The following is a 25,574-nucleotide window of genomic DNA, read 5'->3' as shown; positions in this document are numbered from 1 at the left end:
TTGCCAATAAAATGTCTGTTGCCACTGGGAAAGAGCAGGATCCGTCAATTGGTTTCACCTTATCTACCTTAAACATGCCTCTGCTGACTTCATGCTTCTTCCCATTTCTTTTTCTTTTGCAGCTTTTCATTGTTCTTTAACCCTATTCTCCATCTCCCTCTGCACATAAACCCAAAGAAATTAGTCAATTACTGAAAATGCATTAGACGAAGATTAAACAAAATAACTGTGCAAAAGGTAAACGTCTACAAGCTCATTTAATTGTTGCCTATCCTGTATATTAGACTAAGAGACAGTTTTCCCAATGTTGCATTTAAACATCAAAACACTACAAAAACAACCCTTTGATTTGATCCTGCCATGAAACTCTAAGGGAGTTCGTATAACAATAGTTTTATGTATAATTGAGTGCACACATCCTATTTGACAAGGACCGGATATGTCTTCATCTCTGGAGACAAGTGGAGGTCAGGAGAGGTAAAACTGATCGCCTTTTGAAATCTCCTCAAAAATCAGGGCTACAAACAGTTGTGGAAATATAGATGACAAAGCCTGGCCAGGGAATTGCTTTCAAAGGGTCTGATTGAAAGCTCATGTCAGGGAGGCTGTAGCAATCAAAGGACTTGTGTATTTCAAGTCGAAAGGGGCCATGTTGAGAGCATGATAAATCTAACAAATCTCCTGATCCACCATTCAAAAGCAACTGTTTTCTATTGTTGCTGCTCTTTGCTGGTGTTCTGCTGCACCTTTTTGAAATACTCAGTCTCCACAAGCCTTGATGTGCAACAGAGTCTTAGGATGTCAGAAGAGGGAGACTATGGATTGCTGCTTTAGTGGCAATTCATCTTCTACCATATAAGCTAAGAGATTGTTAGCTTGTATATCTACAACATTACCCATTTATTTTTGAAATTCGCTTTTTGGGGCCAGGCTATAAATATTCTTGTTTCTGTTGTAAATTTGGGTATTTAGCTGGAACTCAAGGAACTTTGGGTTTTATTTTCAGAATAGCTTTTCTTTACCTGAGAACCTGTGTTGTTTTGTAAAACTTTTCTATTTAGGTTATTTTGGTTATGCAACTATTAATTGCATATCCCAGAATTGAAGTGACAAAAAGATGGTATTTTGGAGAGGGAAAAAAAAAAAATAAAAAAAAAAAAAAATAAATAAATAAATATATATATATATATATATATATATATATATATATATATATATATTAGGGGTGCAACGATACACAAAATTCTCGGTTCGGTTCGATACTTTGGTGTCACGGTTCGATATTTTTTCGATACAAAAAAAATGTTCATGCCTTTTTAATTTGTCATTTATTAAAATTATAAATATATATTTTAACACAAAAGTACAGTTTTTAAATTTAACCCTAACCCTTGTGCGTGTTGTTTTTTAGCTCGTCATATTGCAGCCACAGAAATTCTTTTGTCCATGAAACCATAAAGCTGCACTTTCTTTTTGCCTTATAGTCTGATTTGTCATAACTTCTCCGTTTTGTGGTAAGCTTTTCTTTGGCTGTCACTTCTTCACCCTGACCTGTCTTATTTGGCTCAGCAGAACTAAAATATATATCTGTCTGTGAAGGTTCTCAATCATCCAGGTCATCGTAGTGAAATATATATCCTGCCGCACTCACATAAGCTCAGCGATTCTCTGCGCGATCAACCTCTCACATGTTTAAGCTGCGGGAGATTTCACTTGTCATGTTTGCATAGTAAGCTAACAATTAATAAGACGATGTCAGAGGAATTGGTGCACAAATTATCATCACTCACAGATCAGTGCTGTCGCTCTCTATACACAGTTCGCGCGATTGCAAAGTGAAAGCAAAAAAACAAGCGCAAATTCAAACACGATTTCAATATGTCACATATTGACAGTGGCTCACCCAATGACATAATTACCCAGCTACATTTCTGAAAGAATGCAAAAGCATTGACATATATTTTTCCTTCCTACAATAGCCCGACAGGCAGGGCAGAGATAGCCCCGGGACGTCGGGCTAGCGATATTGCGAGCCCTGTATCTGATTGAGGAATCACTCATCTTTGGAAAAGAGAGTTTATTACAGAGAAATGTCTCTTTCCAAAATAAAAGCTATACTATCCGCTTCTTCTGGGCTATATTCTCAGCAGCATATTAAACATATCAGGTCTCCATAAGGAGAATCCTGTGCTAACAGCTGTCTAAATGACTCGGCTAAAGTTTGTAGCATGCATGCTTGTTGTTTTTGTCTTTGCACTAGGATGATGTCGGTGTAAATGTGCAGTCATATTCGTTGTGTTCCCACTAGTGCTTTCAGGTTAATCTCGTTGAAATAACCTTAACGCCACAACACGACAAATCTCCGTTAACGAGCTACCCTATACAGAGGGGCTAGACGGCCAACACGTTAACGAGCTAACTGCGCTAACACACTAGCTCCCACCCATGTAATTGAGCATTGCATGGCACATCCAACATACTGTTTTACTTTAGTCCATGACTCGCTTACCTTCAGGGTCATACGTCACATGAAAACCAAAATAATTCCAAACGCCAGATCTGAATGAGGGTGGGGAGGTCCACTTCTGTCTCGCTAGCTTGCCCTGCGCTCTTCCTTCTGACCATCCTGTCTGTGTTGAGCGCTCAGTGAATCTGCGTTCGACTACTCCGCCTAGGCTGCACTCTCGAGCCTAGGCGGAGTAGTCAAATGCAGATTCACTGAGCGCTCAACACAGACAGCATTGTCAGAAGGAAAGTTGATAAAATAAATTACAAATTTTGTATTGTTCTTTTTTTTTCTCCCCTTTGGTTTTCTTTCTTTCTCTCCCCCTCTTTCTTTCATTCTTTCCCCCTGTCCTATCCCACAGTCATGTCTGTCCCGTTTGCAACTGAAAATAAAATAAATTCATAATTATAATAAAGGTCAATCAAATGGACCAATATGATGATCCACTTAAAATAAATCCTCTTGGCATCTTTCTTGGCCTCAAGACAACAATTCTGATGGCTATAGATCCAAACGGGACACAAAAAAAAAAAAAAAAAAAAAAAAAATTGAAAAAAATTGTATTGTTCGATACATATGCGTACCGAACCGAAAGCACTGTATCGAACGGTTCAATACCTATATATATGTATATATATATATATATATATATATATATATATATATATATATATATATATATATATGCATGCAAGCAATCGTTTTTAATAGCTTAAGGCAAACTGAAGACACTGTTGTACTTGCAGGTTTGTTAGAGAAAAGTACCCAGTAATTGAGAAGCTGCCTGCTGACTCGTAATGCTGCCAAAATGCCAATTAGCAAAAGCAGCAAGCATCCGCCTCCTTACCAGAAAAAGGTACCACTGGCTAAAAATAACTACAATACTACTAGAAAAATGTGGCCGCCAGTACAGCAGTATTGCAATGCATAGACAGTACACAGCTTCTTTGTAATTACTTCATAATCAGATGATTGTGTGCATTATGAATGGCATTATGTGTTGTGTACAATCTGCTCTATATTACTTTGTGCCTGTACTGTTTTTTCTCTCTCAAATCCATTCCCTTTTGTCACACCAGAGCCTGAACAGTGGGCATCCAGAGCTAATCATCCCGATTAAGGAAGAGTTGGTTTTGTTTTTTGTTTTTGCAAAGCCACTATATTACTCGCATTAACCCTCGCACTGGTTTCAACTACAGGCACATTTTAATAATTAAGGAACCCCAAGATCATCAATAATCGAGTCGTTTATTCATTAAACAACACAAGGAAAGCAACAGGGGCAGAGCCAGTAGGAAGACTATGCAGAGTTCATTCTGAGCTGACAGGGAACACTGATCTTTAGGTTGGAGATTGGACTAAGCAACTTTATGAATTGCAATGTGGGAGCTATGCTTCTTGCGGTTTGCAGACAGGTTCTCCAGTAGGTTGACAGATATGTGGTATGGATAATTGGGCTGGTGATAACTGTCATCTGGGCACTTAATGAAGATAATAAGCTTTTAGTTTGACAGCTTAGTTATGCCTATCCAGCTTTTACTCCCTCTACGTACATTTCCTCAAGAAAAGGAAACAGATCTTACTGGCATTTGTAATTTAAAATATATGGTGTTTGATATTTTAGGTTATTCTTCGACTCACCCAAAAGTTAACATCCTCTAGAACTGAGACTTTTGTTGGTATCATTTTTGTCTGAAGCTACAATACTCCTTCTCACGTAATCCTGATCACAATCAAGGCAAAAGCTGGCTGTGAGTCTGATTATATCTGAACTATAAAAGAAAAGAGACAGAAGCCTGGAAGTGTCCCTCCAATAGTCTGGGTCTTTTTACTTCATTTTCCTTGGCTTTGCAAACTATGTGGATATTGTTAACAAATGCAGAGCTGCTGCCATCAGCACCTTGCATACTAATGAGAATCATGTTAAGAATTTTTATTATTGCACTGTGAATTTATTCACTATTAATAGCTAGCAGCTCTCCAACTCATGCAAAGAGGGAAATAAAGAAAGAAAGCAAGCTTTAATATTTAAATCTTCCCCTGTACCTGTAAGAGGTGATCTTTACTTTTGAATGGTCAGTATTGTGTTTTTTCTTCTTATTTTAATTCGTTTGTGATGAATTAAACAATGAAATCATGGTGAATAAAAAAGACTGCACTTTGAAGTGCAGGTGGTGGTTTAGATGTAGTCGTCTGCTCTCCACTGGGTTTTTGTGATTGAATGCAAATAAGGAAATTCATTTAAGCTCCTTGCCCTCATAATGTGAAATGCAGATGCTATGTTATAGCTTTAGTCTGTACAGTGGCAAATCTAGTCTGTTGGTCCAAGTTCCAATACAAGGATTTAACTTAGGTGCTAGAACCTGCACTGGCTGCTTAGATTTTCATAATGAAAAAATATAGTTTTCAGTATCAAAAGCTAACAGACCTACATTACAAATGTGGAAAATACAATGAATACAAATGTGGAAAATACATGCACCAAACTACACATACATTGTAGCAATTTAGAATAGACTTCTAAATTTCATAAGTTAGCATTCACAACTTCTCATTTACCTTGAATGGATACTGCTTTCAACAGTACAAACAAGTATTGTTCAAGTTGGCTGGTGGTTAATCCACCTGTTCTACTGATGTCCTATAAAATGACAGGTAAAACCTTACTCTAGAAATGGGAGGGCAAGTTTATTATAAGTGTTAATGCTAGCTGCAAACATCTACGTTCTTTCAGCCTGCTACAATGGCTAACAGAGCTGGGCACACTTCTGCTAGCTAATATAACTAATGTTAAAAATCAGAGTAAGAAAAACCAAAAATGTGGTTCTGGTGAAAGTTCCATTATTTAAGTTTCTCTGGCCTCAGCGCCACTGATTGACCAGGACATTGTCACATGGTAGTTAATATATTTTTCACTAGCACAAGTATAAACGCCAGCAACTACGTTGAAGACTTAAGTTACATTGTAGGATCTACAAAGATTGATGGATTTAGCAACGCCAGGTTTCTCCAACTGTGCAAACTTTGCTTACTGCTGAAGTTTAAAGTACGTCAGTCTTCATCAGTCCCCCGCTGGCCTGGGCCAAGGCAGTTGTGTGCCCAACCTTTTAGCAAGCAGTGCCTCTTCAGTATCCCTATAGAGCAAAAACAGGTCAGTTTTCCTGCCATTGTGTTTGTAATCATAATTTATTACAGTGACCACACAGAAGAAGAAAATAACTATTTTCCTGAGTACCTCCATACATGAGTTCAGTCACACCGCAAATCATGACAAAGAGACTCAATGACTGTTTATATGAGATTCATTTGAAGCTATTTATTTTCATTGTCAAGGTGAAAAGCACCTCTATTAGAGTCAGTGTGTGGTTAACACAGTCTGTGGTTCAGTGTTTGTGTATAAACTCCTATTTATTACCTTTATTCTCACATACAGAATAAAGGATTCTTTGTAAATATATATTTGATCAAGATTTAAATAAATCAAAGCTTTTGTGGTATCCCAAACTATAGAACAGCGGTCCCCAACCTTTTTTGCGCCATGGACCGGTTTATGCCCGACAATATTTTCACGGACCGGCCTTTAAGGAGTCGTTGATAAATACAACAAAATAAAAGTTGTACCGGTACTGAAAAATAGAAGATTTATTCATAACACACGTGAAAAGACCCAGGAAAACCGAGTTAATGATAAAAACGATAACAAAATAACGCTGAAAACCGATAAAAACCCTGAAAACCATACATTTCACACCTGAGCCTCTATTCTCGCGGCCCGGTACCAAACGACTCACGGACCGGTCCAAGGCCCGGGGGTTGGGGACCGCTGCTATAGAAGACAATTCTATATATAGGAAAGCTGTTAACTGGGGCTTCTCTTCTCCATTTATGCAATATACCCTGGGTTTCAAAATGTGTGGGAATTCTAGGTATGTCAATAATGACCTGCGTTATTGTTACAATAATAATAAATATTGTGTATAATGACAAAAGGTGAAATAGATTTGCAACACTAAAAGGGTTAAATATCTCCTTTTTTCCACAGGTTTACTTCTTTGAGGGTCCAGGTATCATTTTACATAGGGAACCTTTTTGCACATGCAACAACATAATGAATTGCCCTTTGATAATGAATTGTCTCTAACATTTTTATTATCATTATCATTTTCTGGTCTTTTCTTTGCTTTTTGTATGGGGAGGGCAGTGGCTTCCACTGTGAGACACACACAGCAGGCGTAAAACTGAGAGCAGAGGAAAGAAACTACCATAAATGACAGCAACGGCATGATGAATGAAAAAAGTGCACATGGGGGAAATGGCTGCTCTTTTAGCTGTAAATGCTTCAGTGCATTAATCACAAGTCCTTTTAAGGACCATATTGGGAGGCAGGTGGGGTTGAGGTGACACAAACACACCCAACTGTCAGTTGAGAGATTGGATGTGCAAAGTTGTCTAGCACCACTTGCAGGTGTTTTTCACTCAGGCCTTGGTTATATTTAGGCACCAAAGTGGCTCAGCAAGGGAAAGGTTTGGTCTAAAATAGTTATTATTAAGCTTATACCTTAAACAATTGCACACATTCTAAAGATCACTTATCTAAAATTTAATAACACTATATGCGATAACAGCTTGTGCTACCAACAAGCCGGTGTTTAGTGTATCAACTAGTTATTAAATTTGCCCAGTTAGTGTTTGATTCTGTGAAGGTACTTGGAGCTATTTCACAAAATGACCTCATATAGCAGAGAGAGTAAATCAAAATAGAACAGGAACAGGCCCCATAATAAAAGCAAAGTGCTGAAAGACCCTAAAACAATGTCTACAGTCAAAGGGCAATAGTTTTATAACCCTCTTTGAGTTTGTTACAATAAAAATGTATACTACACATACGTTTAGTCCAGTGTTTAAATAAAGGTAGCCTATATGTCGGAGCAGCCAAAGATGCTGACTGAAAATCCCAGATGGGGAAAAACAGCTCAGAGCTGCTTGGCTTTCCAATATTTCTAATGTTTCTTATCTTAATTTCACTTTCTAGAAATTTTTCTCAAAACTATTTGCAAAAAATGTGGTTTAATGAACCGTTTCTGATTTGTAAAGTGCAAATAAACAACACACTGTAGCCGGTGGTGAAAACACTATGTGCAATGTGATCGATTGCTGGTTTCTTGTAAACTTTGTGAAGTTTTTATTTGTTTATTCATGTAATCATATTTACCACAAGTGACTGTTTATTTGCATTGTTACTTCACTACAATAATTCAAATAACAAATAGTTTGATAGGCAGTTTAAGGTGTGTGGGTCAGGAAGTTGAGCGGGTCGTCCACTAATTGGAAGGTCAGTGGTTCGATCACTGGCTCTTCCTGTCAGCATGTCAAGGCATCCTCTAGCGAGATACTGAACCACAAATTGCAATGAGAATACAAATAATAAAGTGCTGTGTCAATGGGTGAATGAGACTTGCAGTAGAAAGCACTTTGAGTGCTCAGAGTAGAAAAGTGCTATGACTCGCCAAACCATTTACATCTTCGAGTTTAACATTTACAGAACTTAAAAAAAGACAAATCATTCAAGAAATCTAGAAATGTTGAAATTTTAGAAAGCATAAAAAAGTTTTACAAAATTAGACTTGAGCGTACTTTTTTACATGCTGCATCATGAAATGGTAACATAGGTCCAAAGAAAGGCATCAAGTTGTCTTTTTCTAATAATTCCTGTTTTGGGTTTTATTAAATTTGACCTTCCTTGTCATCATTTGATGCACCATAGGTACTCATTTATGAACTTAGATTAAAGACACAGTCTGAAAACTTTGAATGTCCCACAAAACAGGAGGGCAGACTAATGAATCATGAGAAGTCGTGCATATCTAATCACTTTAGCAGAGGACCATAATGGCTTATTGACCAATAGTGAAGTAAGACTGATGTTGCTTTGAAATATTTCTAATTGCAAACTCTCCAAGTCATCTTCACCACCATGTTTAATTTCAAAAAATATGTGTGAAAGAGATTGAAAAATCTTTAATTGGACCACGACACGCTGTTCCTATACAGCACACGCTCTGCATAAATATGTCGTGTGCATTTGAAGTTTACTGGGAATATGCAGCAGAGGTGCTTTGAACACAATATTTTGACTTTTTGCCCTTTTTAATGTTTGAGGCAAAGGAAGACTGTGACATTTTATGTTTGTTGAGGAACACAGCATGTCAACATTAAAGAACAAGAAATCGCACAGAATTTTAAAATAAACAAATATAGCCGTTCTCTTCTATTTTTTATATATATATATGTGTCTGTTGTGTGGGTAGCTTCATGTTGAAAACAAGAACAAAAATGTTCAGATATAAGCCATCAAGAATAAATACCCCCCCCCCCCCCCCCCCCCAAAAGAGCAGACAGAAGCTCAGCATATAACCTGCCAGTTCTGATCAGGCTATTCAAGATCGTGTGTGTAAAGTCACGGACTGAAGGATGACATACAAGTAAAAGCCCTTTTTTAAGGGTCAGCGAATGTGACACTGTGTACTGCTTTGCGGTCTTCACGGTTTAAGGAAAATAATTCAGGGCCAAGGTAAACGGCTTGCCTCTTCTTTGCCACTCCATCCTCTGCAGTGCAATAACTTTGATGGTTGGATATTGATGATATCTTGGGGTCTTTATGAGGACATTCTGTATCTTTGTTATTAAGTGGCTTTTTATTGGATTGTGAGGCTTTATCTTGGGGCATTTTAAAGCACACAGCAGAGAAAGAGACCTGACCGCGGGATGCTTTCCATCATTTTCCCTTTATTTTAAAAAATGATGAATCACTTCTGTCAATTGTTGTGATGTATCAGTCATTTTTATATGAGTCTGGAGTGTCATCACACTACATGATATACCATTTTGCTGGAAGCCAGTTGGTAATTCGAAGCCAAAAAAATATAGTGGAAAAAAAAACAAAAAACCTCTGTCTTGATTTATCTTCAAAAGTGTGGCACCACCATTCATCATTAAGGGGCTTAGTTTCGTCTTTCAGCCAAATCCATCCCTAAAACTTTACTCATTAGCTGCCAAGTTGATGAGGTGGCGGAAGACATATATGTGTGTTTCTACCACCATATGGTAGATGCATTCAAATGTTTCAGTGGACGTGTGAACCTCTGTAAGCACCATGTGGCTTCTTTTGTGTTTGTGGCTTTTTGTCATCATGCTAGAGCCACATTGATGTTTTGTTGGTTGCTTAAGTGTTTGTGATACATGATCAGCTGTGCAAAAAGGAGATTCTTTGGAAGGAAATTAATCTTTGGAACTTGTGCTTTGGAACAAGACACAGGGATGTGCTTGAGTTTATTTTGATTTGCAGCAGAAATATTGGAGCCTGATGGAACTTATTCAAGACTGTTTTCAGTTCTTTTTTTTTTTTTTGCTCTGCCATATAAAATCAAGTAGTGGTCCCTGTGAAGAGGAGCACTTGAGTGAAGAAACCGTCCACTCTGCAATGTCACCTTTTAATTCCTAGCAATCGTTTACCTCCTTCTCACTTTTATAAAGCTTTTCTACTGCAGAAGTTTTGACACGTAATTCCAGGAAAAGCAAATTTGTATTTAATATTAATGATGTTTGATGTTTCAGATTTAGTTTGGCTAATTTCAGTGCACACACTGACTTGCAGTAATGGCTTTCTCTGACACCTAAATGGACCAGAGTGTTGTTAATGTTTCTCATTCCATCTCTGCTCTCACTTTTAGAACTTTTTTTTAAACTAAAAACGCACTACTAATGTTGAATTAGTACTAAATTCGAACCATGCATCTTAGATTATATGGTCTGAATCATCACTTAAAATAAAAAAGGGAAAAAGAAAAACGTAATCATTTTAGTTTTTATTAGTTGGTTCAACACTTTAACATTTTTTGAGTTGTTACTCATTGTCTTTGTGGTTTACATACTTACAAGTGCAGACACCAAAATTCAATATGTCAAACTTTTAACCTCATGACACTACTGACCTTTCCTCCTCTTGTATTCTTTTTTTCTTTTGAATTTTCACTCTGAGGCAGTAAAACTAAATCGAAACCACCTGGACCTCGTGAAATAACCCGCTAAATTATTTAAGACTGAATATCATGGTCGGTTTTGATATTAGTCTATTTTAAACAAATCTGCAACCTTTTATTCACCCAAAGTTGTTTAGATTTCTCTAACTCCATCTTTTCTTACAGCCCACTCAGTCCTCCAGAAAGCTGTTTTAAAAGCTAAAAGATAAAGATAAAATGTTTATTATTCATGACCACCTACTCCTAATTCTACCTAATGAATTTTTAAAATTTCCTTACTCTGCCTATATAGTGTCAGTAATGGCTGCCGCTAGAGATGTGAGAGTTGGTACTGTGGCTTGTGATCATGATTCCTTAAGGGAAAGGACCTCCTGTTATACAAGTGAGCCTTTAATAGGATGTTTCAAAGTGATATTATTGCATAACTTACCTGATAAAGTGAAAGTATATTTTTTGCCATAGCATGCTTCCGATCCTTCATCTTAATCAGCTACAATGCAAACTAAAACTGCAAAAAATATGTATACATGGGGCAGGTGGTGGGATTACTCTGGCTACCTGTGACATAACAAGAGGTTTAAAAACGGTTTGCTATAGAATCACAAAGTCACAGTGGGAGGCCCTGAGCACGAGGATGGCAGGAACAACTGTACATTTAATCCATCCACCATTAATGTCATCCTATAATACCACAGAACAAGACCAGCAAAGCTGATGTCAAGAAATGTAACAGTTATCTATCTAACACTGATGTAAACCAGTTTAAAAGATGGAAGGAAATACTAACTTTGTACTTTTAACATGTATTTTTTTTTTTATTGCAGCACTCAATAATAAACTGGTAGTGGAACCCTAAATCGGCACTCGATAATCAAAACTTTGAGAACCCCAGCTCTCGCTTAAATTGAAGAGTGAGAATTTTGTAGTTTCACAGCACAAACCCTCCCACCCCTTAATCTGTTCCAAAACAAATGTTTCTTTAGTTTCCAGAATTGCAACATTTGCTCAGGAGATTGCAAAAAGTTTAAATTTTGGTGGATGCACTTGGAGGTATGTGGTTTCTATTTTTGTACAAAAAGTGTTCTTGGGTTTAGTTTTAGGGATGCATCGAATGTGACTTACTGCAAAAAGTGACCCCTTTTATCTGGATGATGGTCCCAAAATATCTACATATTCAGTTCACATTAATGTAAAACAGCAAATCCCGAGAATAAAGAAAAAAAATAGAAGAACAAAGTGTTTGGAAAAAATTTGATGCCTGGTGATAAATTTAACACACAATATTGCAGAAGGAACCACACTGCATTTAAGTGCATTTTTATAACCAGCGTTTGTGGCTCTTGTTAAAACTAATGCAGTCTGATGCATAAGCCCTGCAAGTAAATCCTTCCTTTATTACTATACATTTAAATACTTATTGTTTGAGTGCTGCTTGTATTGGTGGATGTGGTGGTACTGAGTTGTTTTGGATTATGCCAGAACTTTCTTGTTTTTATATCATTTATATTGTATTGATGTAAATGGGGTGGACGAGAGAGAGTTGTACATAGAAGTAAAACAAATTACACAATAGGTTTATTTATTTACTTTACAAAATTTAATTAATTCATTATGGAAATATATCTGTGATAGAAACAAAAACAAAAGCAGTTCTCCCTTGTGTTAGCTACTCATTAGCTTTCTGTGACTGGACCTAAATTAAAAATGTTGTTTTTTGTTTTTCAACATGAATTTCACACTTTCATGTCCGTGAACACAACTTTTAATCAGGCTATATCAGTCCATATATACATTTCACAGATTTTCACACATCATTTGTATGATTTGTAAGATCATAATTCAATACAAAAGTGTTGCTTGATTAGGTTTAGGCATTAAACACAACTAGGTTGGAGCTGGGCAAAACCCCCCCGCTTGTTTATGTTTATAAAAATGTCTTAATTTGTGTTAAAATACAACATTGCTGCTCCTGGTTCCCATAGTAACACTTCCCTGCTTTCTCTACAAAGATACAAAAAGTACATGCTTCTGATATGAAATATATTTCCTATTGAAATACATTACATACAAATTTGTGTTCACTGACACAAAATTGTAAGACAGCGGTCCCCAACCTTTTTTGCGCCATGGACCGGTTTATGCCCGACAATATTTTCACGGACTGGCCTTTAAGGTGTCGCGGATAAATACAACAAAATAAAACTAGTACCGGTACCGAAAAAAAGAAAATTTAACACACGTGAAAAGACCCAGGAAAACCGAGTAAACGATAAAAACGATAACAAAATAACGATGAAAACCGATAAAAACCCAGAAAACCATACATTTCACACCTGAGCCTCAACTCTCACGGCCCGGTACCAAACGACTCACGGACCGGTACCGGTCCGAGGCCCGGGGGTTGGGAACCGCTGTTGTAAGAATTTGTTTTCATGAATATGAAAAAAAAGATTAATTTTGTGAGTGCTGCCTATTTGGTGGTGAAGCACAAAGAAAGCTGAGAGCCACTGATGACACCAACTTCTAGCCTAACAAAAAGTCTGCCTTTGTAAGTTTAAGATGTTCTTTCCTTAAAATTAAATCAATAAAAAATGAAAGCACTACTCTGTAATCTTGTAGTTTTGACTCATTTTTCCATATGAGAATGTTTGCTTTTGCAAGGAAACACTCTTAGTGGCAGGTGATTTAACTAAACCCAATGGGTCGAACAGGTGGCTATCCCAGTTGGCAGGGTTGGAGGAAATCTTTGCCTTTTCACACATCATTATTGTGTGTGTGTGTGTGTGTGTGTGTGTGTGTGTGTGTGTGCGTGCGTGCGTGCGTGCGTGTGTCTGTAATGCAGTGCAGTCAACACTCGATAGCCTCCTCAGTGGTTTGAATGACACGCTTCCCTAGGAACGGTGGGGGGCAGAACCATATCAGTCAGTGATGGATGGTGGGAGGGTGTTTTCAATGATGGATCTGTAGGTCTATACCAGGAGTGACTGTGACATACTGAGCTGCCAAAATGCTTTGGTGTAAAGCATCCTCTGTGGTCAGATTTGAGATATCCTCATCCTCTCCACTCAGTGTTCACATCACTGATTACAGGTAGAGATCATGTCAAGTCCTTCTTGTCCTGGATTGAGAGTCTTGTTGTTTTTGGCTCACTAAAACAGCAGTCAGTCCTCTTATGTGTCATCGAAAGACCCGGTTGTGTTTTCTACAGGCTTCAGCAGCTTGAATAAAGGGTCACTCGAGGTGCCGTCTTTGGAGCACACAGAAAGCAGAGCAGAGAGATAGAGACCCAGATAGCAGAGAGTCGATTCCTCACACACTGTGTCATAAGGTCTTTAACAGATGGGGGGGTGCTATGTTTAGCACAGATGACAAGTGCTCTAAAGAAACTTGGAGCATCGTGACAGAGTTTGCACTTTCAGCACGCACTACCTCACTTTGCAATTTGATTCTTCATGTTAACATTAACTGTAAGGGCTTTTTTTTGGTAGGTGTCACAATGTGATTGAATGTGTTATGTTTTTACTTTGAATTTATCTTGATAAAAGAGACATTTCACTGCATTGGATCATGCATGCAAACTAAGATGAAAAGAGTACTGAATGTCATACTCAAATAGAAGACCTGATGATCAGAAAATTAAAGACTTATACTAATCAATTTAAGATCTTTCTGTTAATCATGTCTTGCTTTGTAGACATCACTATCTGCTTGCTTCCACCATTTGTGTCAAAATGGTGACCCGCTCAAGTTAAATGAGTTGGCAGCTTGACCCTTAGGGAACAGTTCAGAGTGCACACCCCTTGTCAGGCTTGTGCCCAAACATGCTCCTGACATGATGCACCACCCTTGTGCTTGGACATTGTGGACTGAAAACTGCTGTTTGGTCTCTGAGTTGTAAGCATAACATCCAGCTATTATTATCAGCAATGATCTTTAAGAGACGTGAAAGTTGGGGCAATTTTACACAGAATTTGTTGCTCACTGTACATATTTTTAGGTATATCATGAAAATGCAGATGCGGTTGTGAAGTAGCCTGTGGAAAATTATAAAGATAGCAGGACAGCTGGAAGCAGTACAGAAGAGCACAGGAACACAAGAAGGAGAGAGAGGTCAGATTCTAATTATTCATGACTGGGAGGAATCAGACATTTTTCTTGATGATGGACATTTCTGCATTTAAAATGTTGTGTACCAAACAATACAAATTCATTAACATAATATATCATTATTTTAGGTTTTCAAATCAAACTGAAAAGTTGCTTTTACCAGTGTAAATCTGGAGTAGGATTAAAATGCAGTAACCATGAAAGAAACAAGTACGGCGTCCTGAATGTATTAGAGAATATTAATCTGTCTTTTTTTGCATTTTCTACAATTTTGAATCACATTTAAAAATCCATTAAAAACCAGTTTCTCTCTATTTAATCTTCTAAAATATGTATATTTATAAAAGGTTCTCTAAGATTTGTACAGTGCAAAGGCTTGTTTTCACCTTAATGATTTTTAAAACAAATCTTGTTTTGTTGTGTATACCTGCCCCAAAATGCCTCTGAAAATTGAAAATAATATAAAAGGAAGGAGAGCCATCTGCCAGAAAGCCCTAAAGGCAAACTTCTCAGACTAGCAAAGCAAAGTACATGCATTCAGCTGCTTTAAACCATACAGTATGTACGGGCAATATTTTAAGCTGGAGTACATATGCTGGCTGTAGCACTGATACATTATCACCGACTGCCATAAACAGAAACAACATCCACTTACGTTCTGAAACAATAAACAGTATTAAATGTTTCTGCACTGTGACAACTTGATTTAGTCGCCATTATTGTTGGGGTTAATTGACTTCCTCCTTCATACACTGGGAAAAAAAATGAACAGCTCATTATGAGGTTCTGCCACAGGTTTAAATAACATTTTAAAGTTCTCCAAGTTCAGTTTTTCTTACATCACAAAGCAGATTTTCTTTTAGGAACTTTTCAAAAAAAACCCAAAAACTAACAAACTGGAATTCATCCAAGAAACTGTTATCATATATGAAACCATAAGTAAATAAAAAATAACCTTTAGCTTTTCTTTTACAGACAAATGTGCCTTTTTTTTCAAAATGTCTTTGACATTTTGTTTATTATAAATAAACAAAATATCCCACTCAGTGAGGTCATTTGTCTCATCAATTGCAGACAAAATCGAAGTGATCTTGTTGAGCTAATCTGAGCATTCAAAGCAGAAATATGGTGGAAAAATCAATAACTGGCAAATCTTTCAACCGTGCATACACCAAACACCCACATACCCCAAGTGTGCAAACTAGCATTTTTCAACTATTTGGCATTCTCATGTGTGGTAGTCAAATTCACCTTTTGCATTTTAACATCCATGGTTTTGATTTTAGAGTTCTTTCCTTTTGCAGCCTTGCCTCTCATAAGATAAACTCACATCCATTTGTCAAGTTTGTCTGACTTTTAGTTCTTAGACCAAGTGGGTCAAAAGTCGTATCCCTATACTTTCAGATTGAATAATGCTGTATATGTTTGAGCATTGCATTTTCAGTTTACATTAAAATCATGTGTGCAGCAAAACCAAACCTCTTTCACAGCTAGGAGCCCTTGCAATTTTTATGGAAATTTGGTAAGACTGTTTTACATATTTCATTACGGTGTTTAAAATTATAACTGTTTCACTGTGTAAACAGTTACTCAGTCATTAAGCATCCATTTTCACTGCTTCTACCAACTGTATACCATTCCCGCAAAAGGAAAGATACAAAAAAATTGAAACTGGCTGCCGTTATCACAAATCATCAAACTTTGTCAGCTAATACTAAACATGAAAGTGTAACATTTGGTTTATATAATCAAACTGGCTGGACAGCATTTCATAAATGAAACCAGTTTTACTGTATTTTTGGCATCTTTGGAACATAGTATTTTTTCCCCAGTTCAACTGAATTTTGTTGATTTCATTTAGTGCCATTTCACAGTAATAGTCATGTCTTTCTAGTGCTTTATGTTAGTAAAGATCACGCAGCATTAGAGAATCTCACTTCATCCCCTGTGAGCAAGCCCTCGGCGATTATACCACAAGTAAGCCTGGCCTTTGAGAACAAAGTGCTCTATTGGGATAATATGGTCTTCTTAAGCATATAATGGGGCCTGCTAATTCAGAATTTTGTATATGAAATAAAGGATTTAGAATTAATTTCTGGATTTAACATGGAGCCAGTGATATGGGGAGATATGATCTCTTACTCGTCCCCGTTAATGCTGAAGTGAACTAAACTGAAGGCTTTTCTGAGACAGTGGGCTAATAATTAACAAGAATAGTCTTGCCTACAAGAAAAAAAAATGCATGAACTAATTTTTTTCTTTTAGGCAAGACTTCTTTTGATGTTTGAGGACAAACATCTTGAAACTACTGCCTCACCTGAAACAGTCACATCACCAACAGGTTCGTCTCAGTTCACAAATTCTTTTTGAGAAGTCGCCATAACTTGACTAAAGATGAGGTAGGCAGCAGAGAGACTTGGGCTCCCCAGAGTGATCTGCATGATTGAAGCATGGTGATGTCAGTCCCTGTGGAAGACAAAGCAGGATGAGCTCGGTGTTATTGGCTTTGGCTTCTCTCAATTCAGTCGAATGTCAAAATATTAAAGGTCAAATCTGAGAGATGGAAATATTATGAAAAGGTCTAAAGCATGCTCTGAGTTTTTATCACCAGTCTCTTGGGACTGAACATTTGACAGTACGGTGACACTGCACGGCTGAAATTAAGTAGCATTATTTGGAGTCACAGTTTACCATTTTGGCTCAATTAAACCCATTATAGCTAGACAGTGTATCAGAATAAGCAAGTCTAAGAAAATAATGGCGATAATGAAATAATTCCCACTAATATACTGTCCCTTTATATACTAATGCATCAGTCTGAATCATAGCCAAATATCCCTGTTGTATCCAGTGCTACGTTGTTGTTCATTCCCTCAGCGGTGAGAATATGTTTTGTTATTTCATTATACAGGAATTGGTTTTCTATTCAGAAGGCTCAGCTATTTGCTGCTCCACTTACCCTGACAGTAACAAAGTGAAACTTTAATCTCCCCTCAGTGTCAACAGCAGCTGATAGCAATTACGGAGAAAGCCTGGATACTGAAGTGGTGCGTTTGACTCAAAGAGTTGACCCACATCCCTCACTGAAAATTTAACTGAGTCCTCTTTATGTTTGCAGCCGCTGTCCAAGCCCAAATTTCTTTTCTGGCCCTAAATTGAATTAAGGAGCTACGCCACTGAAACAGTTACACAATTGTCTGGATCTGTGCAGATTTCAGCATGCAAATCAAAACATTATAGATATTGTTTTTCTTCACATCCTAGTCCCATACTAAGTGGCCATTTTATAGTTAAACAATGCAAATTAGATGTTGTAATTTTGTGTAAATTTAATCTGCATGAAGCTGGAGGAGAAAACTGCAGGCATTATCTCTGCCTGAATGTAGTGAGCACACTGCTGTTTTACCTACTGACACTTAAGTATAATGCAGCCTTTGCTGTGCTGCAGTCAACACACAAAGCTCCTGCTGTGTAAGAGTGAGGAGCTGTTGCACTGCAAGCTTTGCTTTCTCTGACAAAGAGCGAAACAATGGTGGAGCCCACTGTTCGTCGAGTACAAAAGCAGACTTCGAAGTGTTCAGTCTTTTCAAGCGTGCAATTATTATGTCTGTTTAAGTTTACGTTAATACTAGAACTGTTCAATCTTCATTATGTTGCTTAACACAAGTTAAAATTGAGCATGCTTTTTGTAAATGTGCTGAAAAATATCAGCTAATCAGATGAGGAATTTAACGTTGTTTCACTTTGCAACAATCCTGCTATGGAGAGCTGTATGTCTGTCATGAGGAACCAAAAGACAAAGTACACAATATGTCCTTACAAATGTCACTTAGCCAATATAGAGTAAATGCTTTAAGAGCAAAAAAATGTTTTTTAATTACTCAATTCCTTCCACCTGATCTATTGATCTAAATAGTGTCACATTGTCACTGATACTTGTTCTGTTCTGTGCTGCCTTTCCTGGAGCACTTCCCTACCTCCAGCTTTCCACATAGGCACATGTGAGGCATATATTCAAAATCCCTGAAGAGAGAGTTACTACCAAATTTAAATTAGTACATATAGAAAAAAACAATCTTCTGTTGACTGTAGTAGTCTAGACTAAAAAGATTTGGCTTGTAGCTAAATATTTATAGGCAGTGATACACTGCAAAATGCATAGTGTGTATCCCCGAGGCCTCAAACATTAGACATTTGGAGAGCATTTTTCTTTTCATTTTCCAGTTTTTACATTTAAAATCTTCATTAAAAAAAATATACCTATGTTTACCAGCTAGCTTTTCCTCTGCCTTTAGTTACACATTACTGCACATCTTAATGCCCTACCACTGCTGGTAAAGCTGTTCTGTGGAAGAATCTAAAATCATTGTCAGGACTGTGTATCACATCACCTCTGTGTGTGCACTTGTGTGCTATTATGTGTAGGAACAAGATAAACTAAACTCAAACAGAAGTCAAATTGAAGTACTCCATAATGGTACCACAGCAGAAAACTCCAGTGTATCTGGAACTGATGATCAAAATGTTGCTATTTCAATTACAGATTTTTTTGTTGTTTTATAAATGATATGTAATATGAAAAATACTTATTTTCTACTAGATTAATTATGCTATTGACTTTGTAGTCTATTATATGTCTGCACTCATACCATAGATCACAAAAATTGAGCTCATGCAATGTTGAAAGTCAGCATTCTTCAGATAGAAAATTAGAATGCCAAGTAGTACAGCTAAACTATCTCTTTCCATCTATTTTTTCCATATGCAGCGTGATTGAAACAGATGCTCTGCATTTGGGCCACACTGCGGGTTGCAAGGATCTGTCAGGTGTCTGAATTACAGATGCAAATATAGTCAGCTACTTTGCATGCCAGCATCATTTGCTCAGAAAAATACTGCACCTACACCTCGGGTCCCAATATTATCATCATTAAGTTGCTCCTCATCTCAACAGGATGCTCAACAACGAAAACAGTTGAGATAAATATGGCACCACACAGTCACTAAAAGGTCTTAAATGATGCTGGAAAACATAAAGGGAGGAAACACCAATTTTCTCTGCCAGATTATAATTTTAGCGTAGCACTTAGGATCTGAGGTAATGTTAGGATGTTTGAAAATGTTGCTATCCAGAGTCTTGACCTAAATAGGCAAGAGTCTAAATTCTAAATCAAGTAACTTATAGATGCCTATCTGCAGGTGTAGTCCAACTAAATATCTAAGCCTAAAATTGTTATTTACATACATATATATAATATGTCATGTGTTTTTTGTTTTGCAATGAATTCTAGAGGACTGACATTCAACTCAATAGTAAGTGCAGTTTCTGCAGGCAGACTTTCTTTTTATAGTCAGATTACCATGTGTCGCTGGGATGTGAATCACACTGAAATCATTAAGTTCTATCACATTCACAGCTAGCTTTCCCACTGCTTTCACAAACTCAGGTGCTTAATGCTAAGAGCGCAAGTTCAGGTAAAAAAAAAAAAAATAAAATCCTGGTCAAGATGAAAACCTTTACACATCTTTGTTAGCGACAAGCAACAAGCCAGTAAAACAGAAACTGACAGATTGTCAGAGTGACATGGTGTGACAGAAATCTACTATTTCTGGTCTCTGAATATACCAGTTAATAGTCACAACAATTAAACAGCTTTGCACTCTGCAGAGTTCTCGGGAGAGAACACGTTGGGTGTCAAAGCTGAGAAAGTCACATGCCAAGCAAGCAAGTATGCTTATTCACTTGTGATTTATTTCCTCCTTCAAATAACAATGCACCTAAAATGCACCTTTGTTCATTTCAGATGCAAGGTAAATAATGAGATTCTTTAGATCTTAATCCATTCATCGTGATGTGCATACTTATGAGCTTTCCCATATTCAGCAGGCCACCCAGGATGTATTTTGTCGATATAATTTGAACAAACCCTTGATGTTTTTGATGTAGTGCAGGTTCATGTTACTGGTTCAGAGGGTTTCTATTTTTTCTCCATCTGTCTGTCCATCTACTTGTCTATCTGGGAGATGTTATATGAGTTGGAGCAAGAAAAGGAAATATGAAATTAATTGGTTTGTTATTTCAATAACAAATAAACAACATAACTACCCCTACACAGATGAGGGTTAATTTTACTGAACTGTTTTCTTATTTAAAAGGAAAAGTAACTGCAGTATAATAGTAATAATAATAATAATAATAATAATAATAATAATGACTGTTTCCAAGGAGACTTTTGTGTCGTTTTTTTTATCCCCACATAAGTTTGATCAGTAATATATTATGGTTGACAAAGTAAGCTTTCAAAGATTCCAGTCTATGAATACACTCTGCTCCATTATAACATATTCCATTATTTCATGTTTTCCCTCACAAGTGCTTGCTCAGGGAATCATTTTAAAGTACTGGTACAAAAGCGAAGTACCTCGTTGAGTCTGGCCTCTAACCTATCCTCAAGAATAGATTTCAAACCAAGCTAAGGTATCTTAGACATGCATGGATAAGGCTGCTGTAGATGGGACTGAAAAGACCACAAACAAACGCCATGTACCAACATGTATTTTTGGCCTGCTGTGTTTCTTTTGATAGCTTAAAAGAAACCAACCCTCTTCACCTCAGATTTGGCCTCAGATGAGCGTCACATATTCAGAGTTTTTGTGTTTTTTGTTTTTTTTTATTTCGCAATACAAAAATGTACACATGCCATCGCTTTAGGAAGTATTCAGTATTGTTTTAACAATTTTAAGTCTATAATATTGGATTTTTCCCCTTCTCTGTCAGTTCAGACTTAAGAACCCATGATAAAAGTAACCAGCGTTGCAGCAGTTACAGCTTACACTAGCAGTCTGCTTGGGTAAGTCTCTACAGGCTTTGCAAACCTGGATTTGGACAGTTTATCCCATTCCTCCTGGCAGAGCCTGTGAAAGCTTCAGAGAACTGCTGTCTTCAGGTCTCCCTACAGATGTTCTGTGAAGTTAAAGTTTATACTTTGGCTGGGCCATTCACAAATTGTCATGACTTCCCCTAAAGCCACTGCACAGTTATCTTACCTTCTTTTTGTTTGCTGTTGCAATGTAGTTGGTTGCATTTTTATTCCCCCCCACTTCTGACCAGTTTTTGTTTTTCTGCTGTTGAGAAGGATTCAAGAAGGTGATATTGCCTCTACCATGTTTCACCCATTATCCAACCTGAAACATGAAAACAAATAAATTAGGAAATAAAGGAAAATCTAAAATGAAACAATGCAACATAAGCTTGTTGTCATAGTAGTATAATTAAAGCAGAAAAGAGAACAAAAACACCAAAGCTAATTGTTATAGAGGTCACGATGTGTTCTGATTATGATGTGATGCAGGTAAGCAGGTTGATAAACTGCTTCAATTTTTAGCTCCCAAAGGATTTATCTTTAGTTTAGTTCAGCGTGTGAAGTTTTTACAAAATTTTGACTAAACTTAATAGAGGACCTGCTCAGGAGATAGAACAAGTCATCTACTAATTGGAAGTTTAACAGGTTGATTCCTGGCTGACCAGTTTTGCATGATCACATTTCAGGGCAAGGGGTGCATGGTACATACTATCCCAATAACTAAGGCATTTTCAAACATAAATCATAATGCATACTTACTAGTTTCACCTTCCAGATTCTTCTTACTAACTACCCATGAACATGCCGTACCTATGTTTTTTTTTTGTTTGTTTGTTTTTTGTTTGTCGAATATGTATTTGTATTTACAATGCCAAGGTTGATCTGCAGCCACTGGTGAGTGGAGACAAGTTCTTCATTTTTATTGATATACTGTAATGTAAAGAAGGGCGTTAGGCCACTCTGGTGTTCATCATGTTGGGAGGACATTGCCTTTAAGTCAGATGTTTTCATTTCAAGGGTTATCTGTGTGTGCGTGCGCCTACAGGTCTGTCAGTGATAATGAAATGCTGCATGTGGCAAAGAAGTATCTGGAGGGAAACAGTGCTGTTTTCATTAGGCTCATGTTTCACTGAGTGCACCTTCTCCTCATTTTGTTCAGAGACACAAAAACATGACGACAGATCCTCATCAAAAAGGCACACTGTGTATCATTACCAGGAAACACCTCTGCCGTCTGTCTGTTTTGTTCAGTGTGACCCATAGGGATGAAAAATTCCATTTACACAAACACAGTTTATCTATCACAACAACTGACATGGTGAAATCCCTGAAAACAGCCTCTTGTGTTGAGAAACACAACACCAGCTAAGAGTAAGTCTTATATAAAATTATGGTCACTCAAGAAAAGCTTCTTGCTTTAGCTCACCTATATGTTTTATTTTATTTTTTTTGTGTGTGTGTATTGTTTTTCTTGGTGCACACATCAGTGAAATCGTTGATCGAGTTGGAGCAGAAAAATTTGCATCTTGCACATCTGCTTTGCTACTGGAAACTGATTTTCCCGGAGGAACCCACCCGAGGGATTAATAAAGTTTCATCTAATCTAATCTAATCTAATCTAATCTAATCTAATGCTTGTAAAACCTTATACACTGTACCCCATGTACAATACTTCAGTTATTTATTTTTATATCATTTTCTATCATGCTTAGCTGTAGAAGCTAGAGCCAAGCATGGACATTCTGTGGTACACAAATATACCAGCAAGTGACCCATGCTGAAATGTGTGACATACTCGTGATCTCAATTTATATTCTGGCCAGCCTACGGTAGCATAAGGGACTAGTGATGCTGGGTATTATAAATGGATCAGCAGGGTGTTGTTTGATAACTGTCTAAAGAGAAATAACTTGAATAACTTGAATCTCAGCTCCAATTGGTAATGGAAAAAAATGGTGTATTGGTGCTTCAATTTCAATGACTACATGAAGACATTCACAAAATTGGGCTACTATCATAAGGATGCATGACAAACAAAATGATTTATGCCAGACTACTATATCTAGAAAGTTGCATCAACATATTGAGCCGCGATCGTGACTCAAGAGTTGGGCGTTCGTCTTGTAATCGGAAGGTTCGAGCCCCGGCTCCGACAGTCTCGGTCGTTGTGTTCTTGGGCAAGACACTTCACCCGTTGCCTACTGGTGGTGGTCAGAGGGCCCGGTGGCGCCAGTGTCCGGCAGCCTCGCCTCTGTCAGTGCGCCCCAGGGTGGCTGTGACTACACTGTAGCTTGCTATCACCAGTGTGTGAATGCGTGTGTGAATGGGTGGATGATTGTGTATAGTGTAAAGCGCTTTGGGGTTCTTAGGACCAAGTAAAGCGCTATACAAATACAGACCATTTACCATTTTTATTCAGAACATTGCTGTTACATTGAGACCAAGATCAAGTGGCTGATATGACTTGAGTTTTCACACATTTGTATCGATTCCTCGTTTTAAATGAGTGGCTGTGAAATGATTCCAATTAGCACTGAATGGTTCAGGCTACAATACATTCCTGTTCTTCTGAAGGTCTGTTTACTGTCCCTTAGTCAAAACTAAAAGTGGATAAGCAGTATTCAGTTTTTATGTACAATAAACTTGTCTATAAACTCTAGGGCAAGTGCCCTTTATTAAATTAAATTGTTTATTCTTTAAATATGTCACTTACTTTTATTGTGTTTTTTTTTATTGTACTCTTTTTAAATCCTATCTGTGTCTGCTATTACTGTATAGCTTTGAGCTTCTTTTATATCTTGTCCTAATGCCTTTTATGTCTTATGTAAAGCACTTTGATCCCCTTGTAGTTGAAAAGCACACACAAGTAAGTGTGCATTGCTTTGCCTTGATACTGTTCACTTCAATCCCACAACTCCTTTGACTAGAAGCTCCTTCAAGCTTATTTTATTATTACTTCTTTTTGTGCAGATACCCCAGGTGAGCTATGCCTCCACAGCTCCAGAGCTAAGTGACAACACCCGCTATGACTTCTTCTCCCGAGTGGTGCCTCCTGATACCTACCAGGCCCAGGCCATGGTAGATATTGTGAAGTATATGCGCTGGAACTATGTTTCCACAGTGGCCTCAGAGGGGAACTATGGCGAGAGCGGTGTTGATGCTTTCATTCAGAAGTCTCGGGAGGATGGTGAGTACACTTGGCCTTGTACATCATTACTGCATAACTTGCACACCAATGTGGGAAGGTGTCACCTATTTGAGCTTGCTGCACTGATGAATGATATATCTCAGTGACACAGCTAGCAAAAGTCAGCCACTGAGGTCAAATGTTAGATTTCAACCCAGAACTTGCATATGCAGAGGTCTACTTGAATACCACAGAGTACATCTGTTTGTTGTTACCATGCATATAATTATGATATGAATGGCTTTGAAGCACCATTCAGTTTTACAAGAGTGATGCTATAGAGACAATATCAGTCATATGTAGAAGTTGCTAATTAACATCTAGAATATACACCTAACAATGCACCCATACACAATGCCAATCACAGTAATCTACACTAAAGTTTATTAAAGCCAAACAACTCTGTAAAATGTTTCATACCCACACAGATTTTCAATTCAATTCCATTTTATTTATATAGCACCAAATCACATCAACAGCTGCCTCAAGGTGCTTTACATTGTAAGTGAACTGTAGTACCTGGAATGACCAGTTGAGGCTGTCTTCAACAGCAGTTTATTCCTTATAAAGTCCAATGTAAAATGGCTTACCTTAAAAAGTATAGGTACAGCTTAATACAAAGAGCTTATTTCTCCATATGTGAGAACTTCACAGGGTGTCAGTTTCTTAGTCAAATGTTTTAGGTCTCAAGGTTAAGTTTCATTTATGTTGGCTGCCTTTTGGAACATTTTTAATGCAATTACTTAAATATGTGGCCATGTTAAGCCCATCCGGCCTATTTCGCAGTCCACCCTTTTGTCACTTTTGGCTTCTAACATACCAAAAATGGAGAAGGCCATAAAGTTAAAGTAGAGGATTCAGAATTAAACAAA

The 25,574-nt window shown here is 37.4% G+C and overlaps 1 protein-coding gene across 6 annotated transcripts in view; it reads left to right on the top strand.

Annotated features, from left to right (window-relative positions):
• LOC113022045 (glutamate receptor, metabotropic 4) overlaps positions 1 to 25,574 on the top strand; it is a 199,071-nt gene that overhangs the window by 90,225 nt on the left and 83,272 nt on the right. For all 6 annotated transcript variants that reach the window (XR_003272395.2, XM_026167025.2, XM_026167028.2 and 3 more), the window contains exon 3: positions 24,486 to 24,702. Coding sequence is in view for 5 of the 6 variants with exons in the window: in XM_026167025.2 (XP_026022810.2) it covers positions 24,486 to 24,702 (217 nt within the window). In the remaining variant the exon portion in view is untranslated. The remainder of the gene's footprint in view (positions 1 to 24,485; positions 24,703 to 25,574) is intronic.

This window comes from Astatotilapia calliptera, chromosome 5, assembly GCF_964374335.1.
Source record: "Astatotilapia calliptera chromosome 5, fAstCal68.1, whole genome shotgun sequence".
Lineage (NCBI taxonomy): Eukaryota > Metazoa > Chordata > Actinopteri > Cichliformes > Cichlidae > Astatotilapia > Astatotilapia calliptera.
Note: the sequence above shows the minus strand (reverse complement) of the source record. Positions and strands in the feature narration are given on the sequence as shown.